Raw genomic sequence first — 24,349 nt, forward strand, 5'->3', positions numbered from 1 at the left:
AAGAGTACTGGAGTGGGGTGCCATTGCCTTCTCCAAGTGTTTGCTAGATCCTCTTATCAAATGAGATAAAGTTGACTTTTTACTTGGCATACACTATTAACCAAAATTTTATTTTTGAGTCCGTCCTATGTGAAAGATATCATTCTAAATACTGTGAAGAGTATGACATATAAGGTGCAAGTCTTTCAAGTTAACTTGCCATTTACATTTGGATATATAATACATTTAAGGAAAAGAATAACTAATATGCTCATTCAGCATTATTTATTAAGCTTCCACTCTGTGTCTGGTACTCTCCTTGGAACTGGTTAATAAATGATACTTATCACATGGATAGGGCACATGACTAGTTTTATAACCTATATATTTCCACGAATATAGCATAGTGGTTAAGAGGGAGTGTCAGGGACGGGTGAAGTTATACATTTAGATGGGGTACTGACATCACAAGCTTGAAAGGCTACTGTGAAATATCATTGACATATTGAATTTAAAACACTTAGCATGTTGTCTGGCATATAGTACCCATTAAAAAAGATGTGCTGTTATTATTCTATGAATTTAGAGCAGGGATTAGCAGACTTTTTTCTGTAAGTTACGGGTTAGTATTTCAGGCATTGTGGATCACATGTGAGCTTCTGTTGACACTATGGAGCTGTGTTGTTGTAACACTTAAGCACCTCAGAAGTGAAGGGCATGCAGTGTCCCAACAACACTTTACAGAGTGTAATTTGGGCAGGACTGGGCTCTGAATCATAGTTTTCAGACCCCTAATTTAGAGACAGGAATGATTTCTCTTAGTTGGGGTGGCTGAAGAAGGCTTCCTGAAAGAGGTGAGATTTGAGTTATATAATATCTTGGTTATGATTCAGCTAGTTGAAAAGAATGATGTAGTCGGATCCAAAAGGTGAGAAAAAGAATTAGAGGCTAGCACTAGAGTCAGGAAAGGGTACAATCCTTTTGAAGGACAGCAAATAGATCACTGTGGACAGAGAAGCCTGGCAGGTAGGTTACAGATCATGGGATCAAAAGAGGCAGACACAGCTGAGCAACTAACACATGAGATACATTGTTTTTTATAAAAAGCTTTTATATGACATGGGGAAAAAACATATACACACACACACACACACGTAATAAGAATTTATAAAACTTATGCTGCATCACTGGCATTTTTCATTCATAACAACACACACACACACACACACAGACACAGACACAGACACACACGTCTGACCTTTAAAAATATAATAAAAGGATACCTGATTTACTTTTTCATGTCTTTCCTTTTTTTTTTTTTTTTTTGCTTTTAAAAGGCAGCTTGAAATAGTGGAAAGAGGAACATTTTGAAAGCAATCAGAACTGGCCCTCTTTCTGATTCCACCACTTATAAGCTGGGGCTCACTATGCCACTGGCACTGGGCCTCAGTTCTGCGAATACTGAATGATATTGAAAACTGGAAAGTGCTATATATGCATATATTTGGCACAATATAAACCTTCCCTAGAGGAAACATATTGTAACCAGAAATCAAAATTCAGGAATGGATGCACCTTCTGGGATTGATTTTTCTGTCTCCTGAATAATTTATCTGTCTCCTTTGCTTTGGATTTCTCTGTGAAGAAGCAGTGTACTTAAAAGAACAAAGGCATGTTTGTTTTGTAAATTACTGAGAATTTTGGTTCCATGCCACAAGTATTTTGTTGAGAGCTTATGTTATGACAAACGTTGTACCAGGCATAGGAGACAGGAAGGTACTGGGGCCCAGATTTGTCCGTGGAGAGCTCCCTGTGCAGAGGTGGGGACGAAGGAGCACCTTGACTCTACATGGATATCTGAGGCCTGCTCAGAATCTACCAAGGAGGGAAGACTCACCTTGAATCTTACGGCTACACCTGCGCGTATCTTGAAGAGTGACTAGCCAATTGTCGGGCAGAGAGAATGCCAAGAGCAGACTCAGACTCTGTGGGACTTGAAACTTAAATTGTTTGAGGGCCCTTTTAAGAAACATATGACAAATTTATAATAAAATTTCGTGAAAATGAGTATGCATTTGAAATGAGAAAGAATCATAAAACGTATTAGAGATTCCAGTCTCTTCCTTCTGAGGTCACTTCAGGTGGGTAAGCAGAGACGCTTACATGAAAAATCTTGGAAATGCTTATTGATAGCAGTCAGGCTGGATCTCTCCCCTCTGAGAAATGCTACAATTTCAGTAACGACCAGCTGTTATGTGGGCGTATGCAAGTGAGGGGACTCTAAGCTTCCATTTCACTGGTTCATGGCAAATTTACATCTACCTAGCTTAATGAATTTTTTGGAAAGTATTTTTTTAACAGCTCCTGTTTGTTGGCCAAAAGCATCATTGAATGTGGAATTCTGAACAGGTAAGTGAGATTTATGTGGAAGTGGTTAGGGCTATAACGTTTAAAAGTAGTTAAATAGTTTCTTGGTTTTCAGGCCATTTATTTAAGAGAGAACAGAATCAAACATTTCTTTAGAAGTGTTAAATTGCCAGCCTATACCTGAAATACTGTGGTTGCCTTAACTAGGATGGCTCAGCTTTGTCATTTGTTTGTTTTCCACTGTAGCCCAAGCTGGTTATTACAGCATCATTTGGCATTGAACCTGGAAGGAAGGTAGAATACATACCGCTTGTAGAAGAAGCGCTGAGAATAGGACAACACAAGCCAGATAAAGTTCTCATCTATCATCGTCCAAATACGGTAATCTGAATATTGAATTTCATTCTTGCTTATGGTGGTGTGCTAAGGATGATTCTTGTTAACTATTTGACAGGAGCACTTGATTTGTAAACTCTTAAGTATCCTTTAAGAATGTCACTATTTGGGGCAAAAAACAGTGATATTTTCTGTCTTTATAAAAAAACTAAAAACAAAAGGATTGAAACATAGAAATATCTGTAACATTGATGAATTGGATCCAATGAATCTTCTATTGTGGTATCCTTTATTAATTTATACTATAACTTTAATAATAGTACAGTTGACCCAAAGCAGGGTTTAAGGATGTGAGCCCCTGGACAGGTGAAAATCTGCTTATAACTTTTGACTCTCCCATGAATTTAACTAATAGCCTGTTGTTGAAAGTAGGCTAGAGAAAAGAACTGTATTTATCTGAATCATATTTATCCATATTGTAAGTTTATGTCTGTTTATAAGATGAATTGTCTATCAGTATACAAAACACCACAGATGTACTATATATTACAGCACTAGACATCAAAAATGAAAAGATAATGTGAAAAAGAAATTCGTATTTAGTTACAGATGTAATGATTTATGCATTCATAGCAAAGAACCAACAATACAATTGCTTCATGATAGCCCGGCCTATACACTAATGAATGAAATATACAGTTTTTATGGCATATGGCATGACCTTATAGTCATATTCATACTAAAATTTTGGAAACATTGTTAAATTAAAAAAAAAAAATCACTTCCCTGTGTTGATAGGCTGATACCCAGTTTCTCTAAGTCCCAGAGAAAGAGGTATACTGTACAGTAATGTAATTGTAAGTTAGGAAACAGTAGGAAAACTAATTTTATATTAAATATCACTTACTTTATGCCTGTATAAAGACAAACTAGTATCTCCACATATGTATTCATGACATAACTTTTTCTTAACTTTTTTGATATTTCTAAGTAGTATGGTTCATCTGAGAGTTTTTCAAATTGCTATAAATCTTCAAAAATTTTTCCAACATATTTACTGAAAAAAATCAACATGTGAGTGGACCCTTGCTCTTCAAACCTGTATTGTTCAAGGTTCAACTGTACTAGAAACATTTACTGACAGCTTACTGTATAATTTTTAAGACACTCCATTCATGGATAATTTTTTAAAAACTTCCTGATAACTTTATGAGCTTGGCATTATTCCTGTTTTAAAGAAGAGGAGTCCAGGAAAAAGAGAGATAAAGTAACTTGTCCAGCCAGCATCAGGGTCATGATCTGAATGCATGCATTCTGACAGTATGCTTAATTTCTCAGCTACCTAGTCCTGTGTGAGATGTGATTAATTTCTTTTTAAAATGTCTTTTAAAAACGTTAGAAAAAGTAATCGGTCTGGAAATAAAAACTATGTTCAGGAAAACAAAATATGAATATTCTAGACAGATAAATTATCTGTGATCCATGAAGGAAGAAGAAAAAGCAGTATAATACATAAATGACTGTATTTTACAATGCTTTTTCTTAGTAAATTTGCCCAAATAATCAGCTTATTTCTACATCCCAAGCTAGGTCTCCAGCTATTTATAGTTAGACTGACTTGCGTTTCTAGCAGATTAAAATTTTTTACAGAAGGAAAATTGCAAGTGTGCAAAGAATCATGCATAATTTGTAGAACTCTTGAGAGGTTATCAGTGGAAAAAGCTTAAATGACAAGATATAAGAACAGAGAGCATTAGAGCTCTCTCACTTTGATTACCACCTAGAAGTCCCATCACCACATTACATTCCAGTGTAGTTTGAGTAGTCTGTGCTTCCTCAGGAAAGGCTGCACTCAGTGATTTTAATATTTTCAATGTCTTGAAGGAGAATTTTAAATTTCTTTCAGATGACTTCCAGCATGTTTTTAAGAAAGGCTTGTTGCTGTTGAGTCAGGGAGTGTAAGTCAGTAATACAGAAGGCTTTGAGTAAGAAAAGGTTAGGAGAGGGGTAGGGACACAATAACACAAGTGTTCAATGGGTGTGTGCTATTCACACGTGTATGAATTCATGCAGAATTTACAGAGAAGTTAAGGAGAGGCCCAAAGTACTTTCAGATATTCTTTATTCAATTCTTATATTCTTGTAAACCAGTAAGTGAAGTGAACTTGCTCAGTCGTGTCCAACTCTTTGTGACACTGTGGACTGCAGCCCACCAGGCTCCTCTGTCCATGGGATTCTCCAGGCAAGAATACTGGAATGGGTTGCCATTTCCTTCTCCAGGGGATCTTCCCAACCCAGGGATCGAACCCAAGTCTCCCACATGGCAGGCAGATGGTTTATCCTCTGAGCCACCATAAGCCAGTAAAGTAGATGTGATTACTGGCCCAATTTTACAGATGAAAGAGCTGAGTCATGGACAGGTCACACCACAAAGTCACAGCCAATAAGTGGTAGAGCCAAGATTTAAACTCAGTTTAATGACTTTTAACCAATGAGATATATGCTGTTTTCTTTTGCTTTATAAATGCTGTGGATATGGATATGTTTCCAATCAGATTTTTCTCAAGCAAATACCATCTTTTTACCTTTTTAATTATTAATATTTGTATACATCTCTGTTTAACATTCACATCTTAATACAATATTATGCATATTGTAGGCACTCAGATTATTATTTTAATTTTTGAGATATAATTTAATACATTAAGATAGATCATAAGAGTACATTTTGATACATTTTCAATATCGCATGCACCTGTATAACTCCATCCAAATCAAGATAGAGAATTTTTCCATATTTGTTCCTTTTTCCAGTCAACTATTCTCCATTCCTAGAGGCACATGCTTTCTGATTTGTACAGTCATAGATTTTTTGTTGTTGTTGCTTCATTCCCAAGCTTCAAATAGATGGAATCATACTATGCATAGACTTTTATGTCTCCCTTCTTTTGTTCAATATAATGTTCTTAAGATACACCTCTTGTGTGTCATGTGTCAATAGTTCACTGTTTTTACTTTTGAGTAGTATTTCATAGCATGAACATATAAAAAATTGTTTTTCTATCCTTCTATTTATGGAAATTTGGGTTATTTCCACTTTGGAGCTATTATGACTAGAGCTGCTATGAGCATTCTTAATCAGGGCTGTGTGTGAATCATGTGTTTCCATTTCTCTTAAGTAAATATCTAGAGCTAATATTGCTGATTCGTATAGTAGATTGCCGGGGTCCAGCCCCGGTGGATCCAGGGAATTTGAAGCAGGGACGGAGTCAGCGTCTGGGAAAGGACTGTTTAATTAGAAATATAAAGAGAGATTAGGGAAGTATAGTAGGAAAATTGGTGGAGAAAAGAGGCTGAATAAGTTGGTTTACACGGAAAGTTAATAAAACCTTGAGACAAGAGGTTTGCACCATCTATGTAGGCCACCGGCGCCCACTTGAATAGTGGAGGGTGCCCCGCCTTGGGCTCCCTCTTGCGTGGGTCTTAAAAGCCAGGGCAAGTAGGTAGACGTGGTGAGCCTCCACGCTCCAGATGGGAATTCAGCCTGAAAAGGAGAGGGAGGGAGGGGGAGAAAGAGAGAGAAAGAGAGAGTCGACACGGGGGGAGCCAGATTTCCAAGAAACCAGTTTGAGAAGCTGGTCTGAGAAACCGGCCCATCCTTTATTGTTCAGGAAAGCTTTTTATACTTTTGGTTGTACATAGAGATCAATGGATAATACAGAACTAGGCAGTGTCAACAGCCCTGACTCTTATTGAGACCAGGCTTTCTCTCTGCATACCTAGCTGTATACACAAGTCTTAGGTGATTTACATCATCTGACCAGAAGGCCAATTAACATTTTATAGCCCTTTTCTGATAAGGGTAATAGTGTTGTTCTTCCCAAAGTCTGGTGCCACTCTCAGAAAGCACTAAATAAAGTTACATTCTTCCATAGCAAGGACACAACAATTTATAACAAAGAAAGAGGAGTACAGTGATTATAACAAAGAGAAAATTCATTAACTCAAAAGTCTAGTATTGCTAACATCAAAACTACTATATTCCTATTTCTGCATCCTGTTTGCATTGATTAATATCCTCCCAGGTGCCTAAAAGATAAAGGATATGGAGGCCTGGCGGTAAACATTAACTCAACAATGAAACCCTTCACCAAACTAATTCTTAGCTCTAAAAGGCTCTATATCTTTAAGATGTTTTAAGCTTCCTGCCTCTCACGGCTGGGGGGCTGTAAATAATCACAAGTTGTAAAAGTCCGGGGGAACCTGTCAGGCAAGTTAGAGAGCCATCAGAGGTATTTGATCTGAAACATTCCTTTCATACTGCAGGAGACCAGTTGGAGCTCTAAGTTAACTTTTTCCAGAGAAAGGTGATCGGGGATAGCCCCCTGTAATGTCAGAATATTATAGTATAGCAGACAGTAAACAGACAGATTTTGGTTTCGGGGTAGATGCTCAGGCAGAGGACCCCTTGAGACCTGACTCGCCTTGCCCGTCAGGTCTCTCCGCATGACCTTGTTCATGGGTGGGATCTCCCGTGCTGGCTTCCAGCAGTAGATGTATATTTGACTTTACTAAGAACTTTGACACAATTTACATAATGGACATAATATTTTACTATTCCAGGAGAAAATTATGAGAGTTCTAGTTGCTCATTTTCTTTATCGTTTGATATTTTATCAAAATCTACTTTGACATATAACTATTTAATCTTCTACTTCCTGTTGTATGATGTAACTTTTTCCCATGTCTTTCTTTTTAATAGTAATGTGTTTGTATTTTTTTAAAAAAACTCTCATAGATAAGATTTTGGGATCTTAAGTTTTTCATCTGGTCTGTTTCTGCCTTTTAAATAAAATATTAATATTAAATCCATGTACATTTGATTAAAACAGATGATAGCCTTCTCTTTCCTCTTAATAGGTAGAGATCCACTGTCACTTTCCCCCCTCCCATAACTAGTTCCCTTTCTCCCTCTCCTTATTTTTCCTGAGACCTTTCCTCTGTTTTGACTTTCTTTTATTTCAGTTGGATATCTCTTGTCCTTATTCTGACCTTCTGTTGAGGCAGTAATTAAGCCCAGTGGATTGGCTTCCCTTTGAGTTTAGAAAAGATACAAATTATGAGGCTGGGTGATGCATCTCATAACTAGGATTGCTTTTTTGCCAGAGGAGATTAAAAACCTGGCTGCCACTCCTAAGCCTCAGGGAGGCTGTGATGGCTCAATTGGCAGGTCACATCAGTCACCTCTTGTGCTCCCCCAGGACTGCCTTTTAAGAGTGATAACAGCTAGGAGGGATATGTCTATAGAAGTAAATGCATGTATGAAAAGGCTAATGTTGATTTTTTTCACCTGTCTTCCTTTCATTAGATCTTCTTTAAACATGCCTGCATTTCTTAGCCTGAAGAATAACCCTTCATTCAAATCCTCATTTTGTTTGAACTGCAGTTATTTTTGTGATTATTCAATTGGCATTTTTTTATTACACAGTGTGATGATTTTTTATAGGTCTGTAACTGTGATGCCCTAGGCTTGATAATTTGAATTGAGTTGTGTTTATCTGATGCATAAAAACAAATGGAAATGGAAATATACAGTTTGATCACAGTTAATCATATTTATTTATCTAAATGGTGCCTCCAGGACACATCCACGGTGGGGCTGGAAAAATCAGTTGGGCCTAAAACTTCCCCTTCTTGAAGGTCAATTCAGATTATTGTCTATCAATGTGCTTATTCATATAGGCATTATATTTGTGATACTATTAATATATTGAAGTATCAGTTTGTAATTGTATCCATTTAAATATATGACCTTTTTTTTACAACCCCAATCAATAAATTAAGGCACCAGAGAAGCGGAAATGACCTGGCTTTTAAAAATCTGTCAGTGTCTCTGAATTTAGTTGAGGGATTACCTGGATGAAGTGTAATGTTACATATGCTCTCTAGGTGGTGAACTTAATTTCAGTGAGGACTGTGTAGTCTTGCCTTGTGCCTTTACTAACAGGTTCAGCAACTGTAAATTTCCTATTTCGTTATCTTGAGATTAGTCAACATTTCAGAAAATAACTAGACATGTACTGGATCCTAACTCTAATTAAATAGCTATAACTCTCTGCTACAGTAATTTTTCCATAAGCCACTTTTTTCTTCTTCACTGGCTTGTTTCATTGGCACCTTTCAAAGACACCTGTCTAACTTAAGACGTGTCTGTCCAATTCATGGCTCTATTATCATAAGTTTACAACACAGAGCTTGGTTCTAGGAACACAGAAGAAAACACGCATTTCTACCATATTAGTATCGTTGGTGGAGAAAATCTTGGGTAGCTTTGTATACATGTCACATACTCTCATTAATTTCAGAACTGATTTTTGTTCTTAAAAAAGTGAAAGTAGATTACCCCTCCTCCCCTCAAAGTGATTTAATATTCTCCTGTTTGGAAAAATGGCCACAATATTACCCTTAAATGGCCCTGGTGTAAAGAGAAACTTTAGTAGGTTAGTTGAGATTTCATTGTGAAGACAGTAGTTCCAAAGTAGAAAGAAATAGATTATGATCAATAGAAGTTAGTTTTTAAAGTTGATAGTGTGCATACAGTTGTATAAACATGAACCTCTGTTAATTAAGCTCTTACTGATGATGAAATCCTGCCTGCATCACATTTAATTTCTTAAATATATCTCTAGGTTTAAATAAAACATTTTCTGCAATAAGTTCAGTTGAGGTCAACATCAAACTGTTGAATTTCTTATGAACATTTATCCAAACTCATGACCCTGAGATATTGAGTTATAGGTCTGCCATTTAGCTGTATAGGCCTAGGTTTCAGGCAGACACTCAGACTAATTTAGGTTTCGTTACTCTCCAGCGTTTTCCTGATGTAATCTCCTTTGTTCAGCGCATATTTCTGTGGTTTTGTTTTGTAGGATATGGTTCCCTTGGCTCCAGGTTGTTACCTTGATTGGGATGAGGAGCTCGCAAAAGCACAGTCGCACGACTGTGTTCCCGTTCTTTCTGAACATCCGCTGTATATCCTCTACACATCTGGAACGACGGGGTTGCCAAAGGTATGCCCTCTCTTGTTGCGTTCTTCAGTCACTCAGTCGTGTCTGACCCTTTGTGACCCCATGGACTGCAGCACACCAGGTTTCTCTGTCCTTGACTATCTCCAGGAGCTTGCTCAAACTCATGTCCATTGAGTTGATGTTGCCATCCAGCCATCTCATCCTCTGTCGTCCTCTCCTCATCCTGCCCTCAGTCTTTCCCAGCATCAAGATCTTTTCCAGTGGGTCAGCTCTTCCCATCAGGTGGGCAAAATAGGCACTCTCTTAGGGATGGTTATAGTGACAGATTTTTTTGCACCAAGAATATTTGATTACTGATTGAAAATGTTTGCAGACTTTATCTTGAGGTTTAGGCTTAAGTATTTTATATCTTAAATACTGTGTCTAAATATATAGAACTATTCATTATATTTAATGCCAAATGCATTGTCCTTATTTCATTAAAAATCTTCACAATATCAGCAATATTCAATTGCTTTAGTAAGGTATTAAAATTAATATATATTTGATCGAATATCAGTTGGCTTAATAAAATTTTATAAAATATATTCTAAGTGAAATATTTTTTAAACTGAGGTATAACTTTCATACAGTATGAAATTGATTTTTTATTTGGAGGAATTCAATTTATCATTATAAATGCAACTTGGAGAACTGGCCTAGACAGTTTGAACAACAGTAATTTATCCTGAGTGTTGAGCTATTTGATTTGCAGCACTGAAGATAGTCAAGGATTTTTAAGTCTTTTTACCCTGAAAGGTGTTTTCACAAAGCAAAGTTAACAATGTCAATATTCTTGAATGTGTCAGATATCATTACCACTTTGGCCTGGTATCTCCAAGTAACACTGTTTCTTTATATAACTTCATAAAGATTTGTGCAATCATCTTTCGTCTTTATTAGGGAGTTCAATATTCATTAAATCACAGAATGTTAGTGGGCAAAGGGACTTTTAACAGTCACTCAAATCCTATATGACATTGGCCTCTATTAATATTGGAACTCTATAGCGTCAGAATTCTGAACCATAACCTGTTAATATTCTCAAAATCGTGATTCTGTTAGTTTAGATTTAAATAAAGGAAGATCAGGACTGAAAACATTTTATATGAAAGTTACTTGCTTGTGAAAAATAAAACATTTGGTAGAAGGGTATATTCTCTCTGACTACAGACACAATGTTTTGTTACATTTTGGTCTACCGTCATGTTCCATATGCAGTTGGTACCCACACTTTTGTTGTGTGAATAAATAAATTAATGCATATACATAAAAATATTTGTGTCGTTGTAGAATCAAAGCCCTGTGCTTTTTTGAGAACTCTGGTCATCTGAAAAATAAATTGTCTTATATTGCAGATTGGTCTGTTTAAGCAGTCCAAATGATTACTGGATGCAGTCTGTCCCTTCCACTTTTTGCAGTCAAGCATTATGTACCAGCCACAAAGAATCCAAATGAACATTTGGCTGTGAAATAGAAGGGACTAAGCAAGTTATAATCTAATATAAAAGTATCAGCATGAGAGGAAACCACTGACCCTGAAAACATAGTAGAGCCTAACCAAAAAAATAAAAATCACTTTAGCTCCTTAAAAACCTGAAGGAATCTTATAAAAACTTTTGGTGCTACCTTGAGACTTTTAATCACTGAAATTCACTGTTGCCTGGACGGGGATCTATATGAGAGGGCAGAAGAAGAGTTTGCCATCAGTTTAAAACTGACTCAGCTAGTGTAGTGGAAATAAAATAAAAGTAATATATAGGGCATTCAATCTGAAAAGTGATGATTCCAAATAAAGAAGAAACCTAGATATCCCATGTTTTCTTTGCATCAAGAAGTACTTTGTGGAATTCTTAGATGCCCAAACTGATGATTGTTTGATGTTTCTATCATCCTTATTTTTTGATTAAATTAGTAGTACCATCCTGAAGATAAATCTATTTCTATAGATTGGAGAAAGCTTTAATTGTTTGAAGATTTCTATTCACACTGACTTTAGTTCATGGATGTCCATTAGGTGCTAAAAGAGATAAAAAATTAGTAAACCACAGTGCTTTCAGCATAGTGGGGTTGCGATATATAACAACACAGATAATGTAAGATAGACTGTGATCTTTCCCTAAGAGGGAAAAACCCCACTTCAGTCTCTTGAAGAAAAGATGAGTTTGAATGGCATCTGAAGGATTAAATTCCATTAGTTCAACAAATATTACTGAGCACCCAAATACATATATGACCATCTTTTTAGAGTTCTGTGCTGGATACAGGCACTGAACAAAAAGCTATGTAATAGGTGATGTGTTATGAGGAGAAATGAAACAGAATAAGGGTGATGGGAGAGTGAGAGTGTTGTTTTATCAGGGAGATGTCAGGGAAAGCACTCGGGGGTATGACATTTGAAGGATGAGTAGACATTTTCATCAGGTGACCTTGTGGGGAGGAGGGCATTCCAGGTTGATTGGGTCAATATAAGTAAAGACAGGAGTGTGTAAGGTTCCAGGATGGCTACTGCAGTTGGTGCGAAAAAAAGTAGAGAAATGGCCAGATTTATAGGCAGCGGATAATTGTTTAAAATTTACCCAAGAAGTTTAGGTTATATACTACCTGTAAGGAATGAAGAGCACTGATGTTTCTTTAAGAGAGACAAAAATATGAAGGAAGGTAACCCTTGCGCCATTACACAATGGAAGCAAGGAGATTGGATTTCAAGCTGTGCTTAGTTTTGGACCATTTATTAGGGAGCAATCAAGGAAATTGAGTACAGGGGAAGAGTACAGGACTTTGAACCTGAGAACATGAGAAAGTGGTTTTGTTTATTTACTAAACTAGAAACAAAGGAGAATGGTTTGGGGCTGGAAAAACTGGGAGGTTTTGTGTATACTGAGTATGATGTCTCTTTGGGACATGAACATGGAAATGCCCAGCCAGTAGCTGGAAATGAAGGTCTGGGTACAAGAGTACATCTGGATTTGGAGATAGACCCTGGAATATCATCAGCTGTAGAGGACTAGTATTTAATTCATGTGACTGAGTAGGCTTTACAGAGCAGGACATGCAGAATGGAAAGAAAAAGTAGTCAACTTCAAGGCCTTTCAGAAATATTTCTCTTATCCCTTCAGTGGACTTTAGAATTTCAATTGCATTGAAAGTATATGTTGCCAACATATACTTTTGCCACTTATTTTATTTTACTTTTGAAATATATTACTTTTCATTTACTTATCATCATAACATTACATGTTCTCTAACAGTGTAGAATATATTTCATACACCTTTGAATCTACTATGGCACTAACCTTAGAACTGGGCCATAGCAGATCCAAAATATTTAATAGTATACTTTTCCAGTTAGCTCCAGATTCCTCTTTTTTTAAAAATTGAAATATAGTTGATTTATAATATTGTGTTAATTTCAGGTGCACAGCAAAGTGATTCAATCATATATGATATATATGTTAAAATCAATTCATAATTTAATAACGATCATGTGAACCAACAATCCCATATATATATATAAATATACTTTTAAAAAATTATTTTCCATTATAGATTATTACAACATACTGAGTATCCTGATACCCCTTTATTCATAAGATTCTCATTTCATTTTTGGTAGGTATAATCAGGATTAATAGGATCTGAATTTTTAATATTGAGATTCCAGGAATAGAAATACCAGAAAGATGAGCATACATGAATTTATGAAACATTTAAATATAAATTTCATGTCATAACTTAGTTTGTTTTCTTGATCTTCATGAAGAAAAATAGTGTTGTGAACCCATAAAAATATTCTACTTAAAACTGCTCGTTTCCCATAGGTGCATATAAGACACACACAATTCAGTCTGTTCTTTGGCTAGAATTTGCAGATATATTTAGGGCATATTTGCCTGTCTGCATCTGCCAACTCTGGATTTGTCAGATTGCTGCATGACAGGCTGATCTGCTAGCTGCTGCACATATTCTAGCATATTTGACAACTGAGCTGCTTTGCATACATTTCTGTATTGTTATGCGTGTTTATTCTGTTTGGTTTGGTTGACTATATTCAAGTTACTTCAAGGAACTACACAATAGAAGGATACCTCATCTGGATTGGGTGTCATTCTGGGAATGGGAGATTTAGTGATGGTGATATTTATCTTCTTTCAGCTTGCTGTCATGAGCTATGGTGATAACCAAAAAAATAAAAAGTGCCACGGAGCACAGGGGAAAGAATTAGAAAGGAAGACGTAAGGAAGGTGGGAGATAAGGCCTTTGTTCTGTTGTGAGTTTTCTATAACTTATATCAACTTTTATTCCTACGTGTTAGGTGACTTATTTATATTCTAGACCATAGAGAAAAATAAGAGAAAGTTAAATAAAAAAAATCTGTGGAAAAAATTTTTTAATCTGTAGTACAATTTTTGTGGCTTCCCTTGTGGCTCAGCTTGTCAAGAATCTGCCTACAATGCAGGAGACCTGGGTTTGATCCCTGGGTTGGGAAGATCCCCTGGAGAAGGGTAAGACTACCCACTCCAGTATTCTGACCCAGAGAATTCCATGGACTACAGTCCATGGGTTACAAAGAGTCGGACACGACTGAGCGACTTTCACTTTCACAATTCTTGCAGCTAAAGGCTGAACTCGCTACACCTTTGCCCCTGATCTCACAGTTGTTCAGATCCATAAAAAATTATACTGCTGCTGACTCTATCACCCATAGAGGTGGCTTCAGAGTCATCAGAAAGCCTGCAGCAAGAGATTTTATGTTTGAAGAAATATACCAAATGGAATCATTCCATTTCTACTAATATGACATTAAGTTCTGTAAATTTCAAGGATTTCTCTTGAACAAAGATAAAATGTTTTAAATTATAGTTTTCATATATTGCTTATTCATTGTTCGCTTTTTAAATCAGTTGACATATGTATTGATTGTCTATTCTGTGCTGAAGATACAAAGGCGTTCTTACGGCACTGAGAGTGGAGGAAGAGAATGAGCAGTGGGTGGATGTTGTTAGTGCCCAGAGGCTCAGCGAAGTGTGCAGGACTTGGGCCGTGAGAAAGGAGGGAGAGGCTTTTAACACAAGCAGTGGATTTGGATGGCTTCCAGAAGAGGCGGCACTTTCACAATGTTGCTAGGTACTCCTGTGATGAAGTAGGAGATAACCAGGTGCAGAAAAGGGGTAAGGGCTCATTTTAGGAAGAGGGGATATCATCTGTAAAACTACCATAAGAGCAAGAATATTGTTGGTTGTTGGATTTTTTTAAGTAAGCAGAGCCATACCTCATACTTTTCAACTCATTGACTCCAATGGTCCCATGGTGGTGGGTTTCTTTTTTTCAGGTAATATTTTTGTTTCCCCTTTCTTCTTCTTCTGTTTCTACTTAATTTGCCAGACTGAATTGAAATGTGTATATAAGCATGCATACATACAAAGCATATGCCTGTGTGTGTGTGTGTATAGACGTTACGCATATGTATTTACATAGGTATGTGTGAATGGATATATAGTATACGTATGTATATTTGTGTGTTTGTCTTATACAAGTCTTTATTACTTCCCTGATGGCTCAACCGGTAAAGAATCTGCCTGCAATGCAGGAGACACAGGAGATGTGGATTCGATCCCCGGGCTGGGAATATCCTCTAGAGGAGGGCATGGGAACCCACTCCAGTATCCCTGCCTGGAAAATCTCATGGGCGGAGGAGCCTGGCGAGCTACAGTCCACAGGGTCGTAAAGAGCCAGACACAACTGAGTGACTAAACCCATAGCCCAAGTTACTAGTGGGGCTTAACTTAGGAAGTGTGCTTTGTTGATTACTCTATGCAGACTTCTCCTACCTGAATATTTTGAGATTCGCCATTTAAATTGTTATATATCTATTATAAAAAATTTTTCGGGTAAGACTCCTAAACTCTTAACTTAGCGCATATCTCAATCTTCCTTCCTTTTTGTACTACAACTGATGTTATTCCAACTGCATTCTTCTTAAATTGTAGCACCCAAACAGTACACACTTGATATAAACAAGTTTTCTGTTTTACAGTAATTGACCCATTTGTGATATTTTGTGGCTTTCTCTGTTCAAAGGCAGCTCATTAAACTGGAAACCATAAAGAACCATCTGTGATTAACTGTTGTCTCATTCCTGGGGGATAAATAATTAGCCTTTAGTTTCCCTTGTGTGGATTGAATTTTTTTGAATATCTGTATACATTAAAAGTGTTTTGTATTGTTTAAAGAACACCTTCACATTGTCTACTTTTCTACTGAGATAGAATTCATTTTGTGTCTTTATTTGGGGCACAGAGTTTTATTCCCACCTGAATGTCTTTGAGTTTTCCAGAAGAATTTAAGTATTATGCTGATCCTACAAAAACCAAAGCAGTGTATTGGGAGGCTATAGGGCTTTTCTGAAAATACATTAGGTCATCTAATGTCTTTACTTTTAAGGAAGGTGGGATATAAGTGCATAAAGTAACAGATTAAAAAGAGTGAAATGCAGCATGCTTGTGTTGTAGGGGTAAGCATTGATGGTCAACAGTATTTTTACCTCATAGTCAAATAGACTTCAGAATGCCAGTTTTTGTTGCTGGTTAATTTTGCATACTGGAATATAATGATTTGTGTTTTTTTTTATTTGAGCACAGTTTATGTATTTTCAGAGGTTGAACAGAGTTTATCTGTTGCATTTTAATTATCATTACCTGGAAAATATGATTAGAAACAAAAATGCTTCATCATATTAATTTTAACCACATGTTAATATTATAAGAAAGAAACGATCTTTTTAAAACTAGTCTTTCAGTGTTTTTACTCTTTAACTTATGAAAGATCTGCATGGAGAGTATGATATTATGCACTTTTTTCCTACATTGTACTAAATAATCAGAAAATTGAAAGCTGTCATCTGAATATGTTAGGGGCAAGACCAGATTTCATATTGAGAATCTAGATCAATGAATAGAGAAATGATGCCAGATGAAAATTTTATACTCATTATTAAAAAATTAAAAGTAAGTGGATATTAAAGATCAGTGATAAACAGACATGGCTTTTCTGTCTCTGTTAGCTCTTTTTTCATTGTTTTTAATGAGAATCTCTGATAACAACCTCTAATTTTTTGACATTTCTGTCTTTTGTGTGGGGAAAAATAAGAACCAGTAATTGCTAGAATTGAGGAAATAATTTTGCTAGTAAGATGTTAAATTATTGACTGTATAATTTTAAGTTTTTTCATGAAAATTTTCATTTTTAAGTCTTTTTTGGGGTCAAATACATTTAAGTAGCCACCATTATATAGACAAAGCAACACTGGTAAATAACCTTTAAAGAAGGGTTCACTTGAGAGGTAAGCAGAAATTTGGCAACCGGTCCTTTAAATTATCTTCCAAGGTTTACAAATGAATTACTACTCATTTATGTTCTCCTTAGCCTTTTATTCCTTTCTATTACTTCCAGTTGGTTACTCTTACTCTCTATCATTTAATATAAAAAATTACCCTTTTGTAATGATATTTAGAATTATTAATTAACAATGACCTCTAAATGCAGGGGCAACAGACAGGTGAAGAGAAATTCTAAAACATCTTAAGTGAAATCATGCCTGACATTAAATTTCACAGAATATTGATAGCATATTGTCTATGAAAAACCTCCTATTTTATCCTTTACCAAATGAATAAAACTTTTTAGCAAAGAGTGTTTGCAAGTTGATTCGTGTCAAATTCATCCAGATTTTGAACTGTAGGAAAAGATTTCAATAAGACAAAAAATTAGCAAAGTATATGGAAGACATGTACAGTATATACCGGTTGAAGACCTGCTCAGTTTACATGGGAAAATGCATGTGTGAAAATTACTGGCAGTAGCTTAGGATTTCTAATTCTCCCAAGATGATCAAAAGAGCCAGCTGCATGCTACCCATGTCATACAAGCTAGAAAGCATACCTGTCAAATGCCAGCAAAGCGCCCTGTGACATTTGCCAAGAGACCAGGTGTTGCTGCTGGTAGATAAAATGTATTCCACAGCTTGATACCTATGTTTTATCAGTGGTACCTGAGGAAAGCAGCAATTTTAGTAACAAACAGAAAGTCAACTTCTTCTTCATTCTCCTGATTCATCTATGTGTGTTATAGTTACAGAGCTGTGCCAAAATAGTTCAACCAGTAGCACGCTCATTAATTAGAGCCATGTGTGCCCTTTCAGGTAAAATAATTATTTTCTTCACAGAGTGATTATAGCTGCTCTACTAAGAGAAGTTTGAAATACTTGTGAGTGAACTATAACATATTTCTTAGCAAGCATTCACTTTCTTGCTCTGCATATTTACATCATTAAGTCATGGTGAGCCAATCATGATTAATGTTTATAATGAAGCAATAAATGAAATTAGTTAATAAATTTGCTGTCAGTTCTTATCTGTGATGACTCTTGCACTTAGTTTTCAAATATCAATCTTGTATTAACATTGAATACATTCACTCTCAAGAATATCTGCTCACAAACTGATTCATGAAAGCTATAGTGCTATACTGTAACAATCAAATCTGTCAGCCTTAGATTTAACTCATCAGGAGTTAGATCTAAAGAACTGCTCAGCTCTAATACTGTGATAGCATGGTCCTTCAGGTTAGCATTTTAATAAGACTCCAGTTAGAATAGGACTGTTTCCTCTAGGCGTCGTATTATTATTTAATACTATTAAGGAATAAATATCCTTATGGTGGTCTGTATCTTAGGCACACAGTTATCTTTGACCTTTCTGTGGACTTAATTTTGAAAGTTTTCATTTTTGTTCTGGAAATATGTATTAAAATGCAGTGTTGATAATTGATGTTACCCCTGGAAATTTTTCTTTCTATTGCATGTGATTCTGTGAAATCATATTTTCTTTAGAAAGTCCAGAATGGTCTCTGAGAATGAACTCTACAAATGGACTGGTATGAGCAAATTATTCTGTGTTTGTTATTGGAGGTGTCAAAGAAATGGTGATTCAGATACAATTATTCATACACGAAAGCCAAAGTTATTTATAGCTTTAGAATATGAAATACTTTAAACAGGAGCTTTTCTTAAGTGGATAGTATGAAGAAAGAGCATCTTTTAACACATCGTCTATTGATTTTAACTTCATCTCTTCTTTCCTTTAGGGTGTGGTGAGGCCCACTGGAGGATACGCTGTAATGCTTAACTGGTCGATGTCTTCCATATATGGACTTAAACCTGGAGAGGTAATCATGGTTTTAAATGCATATTATATGACATTTATCTGATTAAGATACATGCATTTTATTTTCTTCTTATTGTTCAGGTGTGGTGGGCAGCTTCTGACTTAGGCTGGGTTGTCGGACATTCCTATATCTGTTACGGACCTCTTCTACATGGAAATACTACGGTTTTATATGAGGTAATAAAATAAAATTCATACCACATACACATAGTGTTAATTTCACTGAAAGTTTCTGAAAAGTAGTCTAAGTAGGAACAAAAAAAATTGAATGGAGACAGGGAACATTTTTATGTCTTCTTCCAGTTCAAAAATATGATTTCATAAGACAGAGAAATACATAGAAAAAATACACAGCTATTTAAATTGTGTTGAACAAGGCCATAAAATTATATTCTGAAAAATATACACTAAAAACCTTTATGTCTATCCCTTTCTAGAAAATATCATTGGACTGATCCTGATTTAGAACCTTAGAAAACAGTCATCACAAAACAGAGATTCACCTTTTTGTGGTTTTAGAGAATTAATGGATTTCAACTGTATGGTTTCTTGATTTTAGCAGATATTTTTGGTGGTTTCTGATGATTGTTATATGTGTAAGGGAGAGGCTTCTAGACTGATCAGATTGAATCTTCATAGCTTTAAGATTCAGTTGCTTGGATTAATGTTAACCAGGAATAATATTTTTGTGTGTATACTAGAAAATTATGCTCTTATGCCTATTCTATTTAATTTTAGTAAATGCCTTGTATAAATACTTAAAACACATGTCCATCAGATTTGTAGGATATCAGAAGTTGAGAGGAACAGTAAAATGATAGTTTGCTAAGTTCAGTTTCAGTTCAGTCACTCAGTCGTGTCCGACTCTTTGCAACCCCATGAATCGCAGCACGCCAGGCCTCCCTGTTCATCACCATCTCCCAGAGTTCACTCAGACTCACGTCCATCGAGTCCGTGATGACATCCAGCCATCTCATCCTCGGTCGTCCCCTTCTCCTCCTGCCCTCAATCCCTCCCAGCATCAAAGTCTTTTCCAATGAGTCAACCTCGCACGAGGTGGCCAAAGTACTGGAGCCTCAGCTTTAGCATCATTCGCTAAATCAGTAGACAAAATAATCTTGGACTTTCGGGATAAAACACACAAGATGGGAGAATATGGAAATCCTTTTATAATTATATTAAAAATATAATTGCAAAAATGAAGTCAGGGAAATTTGAGTTGGTTACAATTTATGTGGTTAAGTCCCTGTGAGTATAATATAATTGTCTGTAGTTCAAACATCAGTGGTTGACAGGATGACTTTAAAAAATAGTCACCTGCACTAGTATAATCTTATTTTCCCTTCTCACATTTGGAGATTTTTGTTCAGTTTAATGAGGAGGAGAAAAAAAATAATTAATTTATTAGAAAGCATTTGGATAAAAGGGAATGGAGTGAAAATGTCATACAAGAAAGCAATGTAGGAATTGTGAATGGTTTAGTCTGATAATAGTAATATATTTAGTGCATATTTGTTAAGAATCTTTTGACATTTAAAGAGTTGCCACATAGTAATGTAGTAATGTGGAATTCCAGAGACCTAACTTTTGGACATAATCAGAGAAAATTTAACTGTTCATTAGTAGAATAGGCAGCTTCTGAAATAGAAGGCTCTCTTTCACTTAAAGTCTTTCAACATCAAGACAGGAATCTGAAGAAGAGAATTTTATATGTGAGTGTGGATAATATTATTAGATTATGTCAGAGTTCTTTAAAATCTTAACATTCTGCAAGTAATGATTCTGAAAAAATCAGAGACTGTTCTTAATCTTTGTGGCAATCTCTTAGTCCCAGCCAACATTTAAAAGCATGATTATTCCCGCATTTTCAGCTGGCTGGTTTTCTGTATTGAAATGCTCAGAGATATTAAGGCAAACTTTGACACAAATATTACGCCATCTTGTACTACCCCTCACCTTTTATACTATGCCTCTGTCCTTTGTAGACTTAATATGCCCTGTGGTATTTGTAATAATTAAAACATAAAATAATCTTGACAATTGTGTCCCATACTGAAGTCCTTGCAATAGAATAAGTGTTTTTATTAAAATAATAATTCCCTCGGAAGTAAACAAAATAAGCCTTAACACTAAATACTTATAATGAATTGTGGAATTGCTAACATAAAGGGACAAAGCCGAAGATGCCATTATATTGATAAGTATTTATAAGTATTAGTTTGCCTTTAGGACTATAGCACATGTAATTTTTGTGCATTTACCATTGGCCTTTTTTATTTTTGAAGCTTATTTAAAACATAATTGTAACACCATTAAAAGGGCTCTGTTGTTTGTCTGTATCTTGAAATGATGAGCTCAAGGACAGTGTAGATGCTCTATCAGTATTTGTTGTACAAAAGGGTGATTTTCCTTTTTTAACCTTTTAAATCTTATCTGTGCACTCTGATTTCTTTCCTACAACTTATAAACATCCTCAATTCTCTCTTATCATAAAACAAAGCCTTTTAGACTTCTGCATATTTCTAGCTATCCCATCTTTATATTCTTCTCCACTGACTCCTTGGAAAAAATACCCTTCCCATGTTGTCTGAACTTTATATTCTTCCAATTATTCTCCAACCCAGTGAAGTCCAGTTTTTCTCCACATTGTTTCATAAAGCTACTGTATCAGAGGTCAGTGGTGGCTCAGTAAGGGACAAAGTCAAATTTTCTTCAGTTCGATTTTACTTTTTCTCCCAATGACATCAAGCCTGGTGACTGTGTTTGGTGATGGTAATTCTCTCTGTCCCCTTGAGTCCCCTATATCCTTTTGCTGTTGTTTAGGCTGTTCCTTTTGCCTTACATGACTTTCCCTCTGTCTTTCCTTGTCTGGTTGATTCCAGCTGTCTTGTAGACTCTGATTAGATGTAATCATCGCTTGGAAAATTTCCTCAAAGTCTTTGACTGCTCAGTTCCCCTTTCTGTGGTTCCATTGCCCCTGGAACATATGTCTGTTAGTTAGCTGACCACACTATTGTGAAATTATATCTGGTAAAGGGTGAGGGCCTCACAAGCCAGTCTCAGTGCAGTAGGCAGTACACACTAGACATGTAGTAAGGGCTTATGGAACTAATTGGATGCCGCTTCTCTGTTCTCATTCTGCCTCTCTGACATCCTGTCTTCCATTTCCTCTCTTGGTTTCTTTACTTTGATCCTCAACATTGGGTGGTGCTAGACTCTTGTTCTTAGCCTGCTTTTCTCATTCTGCTTATATTTCCTGGATAATCTCCATGCAATTGGATTTGAGTATTACTAACTAAACCCAGGCTCCTAACTCCTCCTATCTATATCTAACCTTCCTGCTAAGCACCAGCTTATTATTAGGGATTTTCAGATGGCCCAGGCATCCCTTATGGTCAAGGTGCTGTGAAATGAACTCACAATCTCCAAAGACATTTCCGCCAAAGACATTTCTTTCTGTATACTTTGCAGTGTTGTTAATGTTACCTGCTTTTACTCAGTCGGCTAAACTAAGAATCAAGAAATGATTCTGACTTCATTCTCCTTACATATCATATTCTATTGCTCACTACATTTTGTTGATTTACATTTTTTTGTTGTTGTTGTTCATTTGCTCAGTCATGTCTGACTCTTTGTGACCCCATGGACTGCAGCGCGCCAGGCTTCCCTGTCCTTCACTGTCTCCCGGAGTTTGCTTAAACTCATGTCCATTGAATCCATGATGTCATTCAACCATCTCATCTTCTGTCACCTTCTTCTCCCTCTGCCCTCAATCTTTCCTAGCATCAGTGTCTTTTCCAATGAGTTGGCTCTTCACATCAGGTAGCTGAAGTATTGGAGCTTCAGTCTCAGTCCTTCCAATGAATATTCAGAGTTTATTTCCTTTAGGATTGACTGGTTTGATCTCCTTGCTGTCAGATGTGAAATGACAAGGTAAAACATGTTTGAGGAACTTTGAATGAATCCGTGTGTTGGCTTCTATAAGATGCTCTTTGACAGGAGTCCGGCTGCCTATAAGAAGTCTGGCTAGATTTTGGAGCCCAGGAAAATAAAGTCTGTTACTGTTTCCATTTTTTCCTCATCTATTTGCCATGACATAATGGTGCTGGATGCGATGATCTTTATTTTTTAAATGTTGAGTTTTAAGCCACCTTTTTCACTCTCCTCTTTCACTTTCATCAAGATTTCCTCTTTGCTTTCTGCCATTAGGATGGTGTCATCTGCATATCTGAGGTTAATGATGTTTCTACTGGCAGTGTTGATTCCAGCTTGTGATTCATCTAGCCAGGCATTTCACATGATGTACTCCTTTCCCAATTTTGAACCAGTCTGTTGTTCCATGAACAGTTCTAACTGTTGCTTCTTGACCTGCAAACTGATTGCTCAGGAGGCAGGTAAGGTGGTCTGGTATTCCCATATTTTAGCACCTGTCAAAAGTGTCCTCTTGTTTCCATGCCTCCTGCCACAGAGTCGAGGCTGTGACAATTTAGTGAGTATGTTGTTGACTGGTGTGCATTCTGTGTTTGGCCTCTGATCTCACTTGTGCCTGTGCTTTCCAGTTGTATATTTCAGACAGCCAGTCTAGACCATGTTCTAATAAATACTTCTGCCTTCAGATGTCTTTCCAGGCCATCTCTACCCAAACTCTTAATTCCTGAGCTCTCCTCACTGTCCATCTAAAATGCAAAGATGAATGCAGAACTTCGTTGCTTAAATTTTTTCAAAGGGTTGAGTTCTGCCTCCAGGAAGTTAGAGATGGCATACTTTTCTCTATTCCTCCCGCTAAGTAGAACTGAACATTTTAGGCATTATGTCTAAAACAAATGTAAGACTAAAAGATGGAGATAAGAAGGAAAACTGACTTTAGGGACCTTGCGATTTGAGAAACAACATAGTGATGAGACCTTGGCTTTATTTTCCCCTCATATGTCTTAGATTTGTGTCTAAAGAAGCTGACAACCTATAAGTGCCAACAACTGCAGACAAAGCAAATGGCAACAAAACTAAACCCTCTGAAAAGGAAAGCAACAATAACAAAAAACAGCAAGCCTGACCTCTCAAGCCAAAGGTTTAGGAAGGAGCAGTCTAAGACATGCAACTTTTAGATGGCTCCACTCCAGACAGATGACACAGACAGATCCAAGGTCTCAGTCCCACTGCCAACAGCAAAAGCTGAGTGGGAAGTTTAGACTTCCACAATTGTTAGGCTTTAAGGAGGAGCTTAATTCTAACCCTCTTCCCACAGGGTGGTGTCAGAGGAGTTTGAATAGGAAGCCAAGATTTTCCTTCCTGTTAGGTTATAATGAGGACCTGTTGAACAAGCAGTAACAGTAGAGACCAAATAAGGAGCCTGGGCTTATCCCCCTAACCTACCAG

The 24,349-nt window shown here is 36.5% G+C and overlaps 1 protein-coding gene across 1 annotated transcript in view; it reads left to right on the plus strand.

Annotated features, from left to right (window-relative positions):
- The window catches only part of ACSS3 (acyl-CoA synthetase short chain family member 3), a 163,686-nt gene that overhangs the window by 53,721 nt on the left and 85,616 nt on the right, over positions 1–24,349 (plus strand). Inside the window, exons 4-7 of the mRNA XM_052640971.1 lie at positions 2,593–2,727; positions 9,612–9,752; positions 18,894–18,974; positions 19,055–19,150. Coding sequence (XP_052496931.1) covers positions 2,593–2,727; positions 9,612–9,752; positions 18,894–18,974; positions 19,055–19,150 — 453 coding nt within the window. The remainder of the gene's footprint in view (positions 1–2,592; positions 2,728–9,611; positions 9,753–18,893; positions 18,975–19,054; positions 19,151–24,349) is intronic.

Source organism: Budorcas taxicolor, chromosome 5, assembly GCF_023091745.1.
Source record: "Budorcas taxicolor isolate Tak-1 chromosome 5, Takin1.1, whole genome shotgun sequence".
Lineage (NCBI taxonomy): Eukaryota > Metazoa > Chordata > Mammalia > Artiodactyla > Bovidae > Budorcas > Budorcas taxicolor.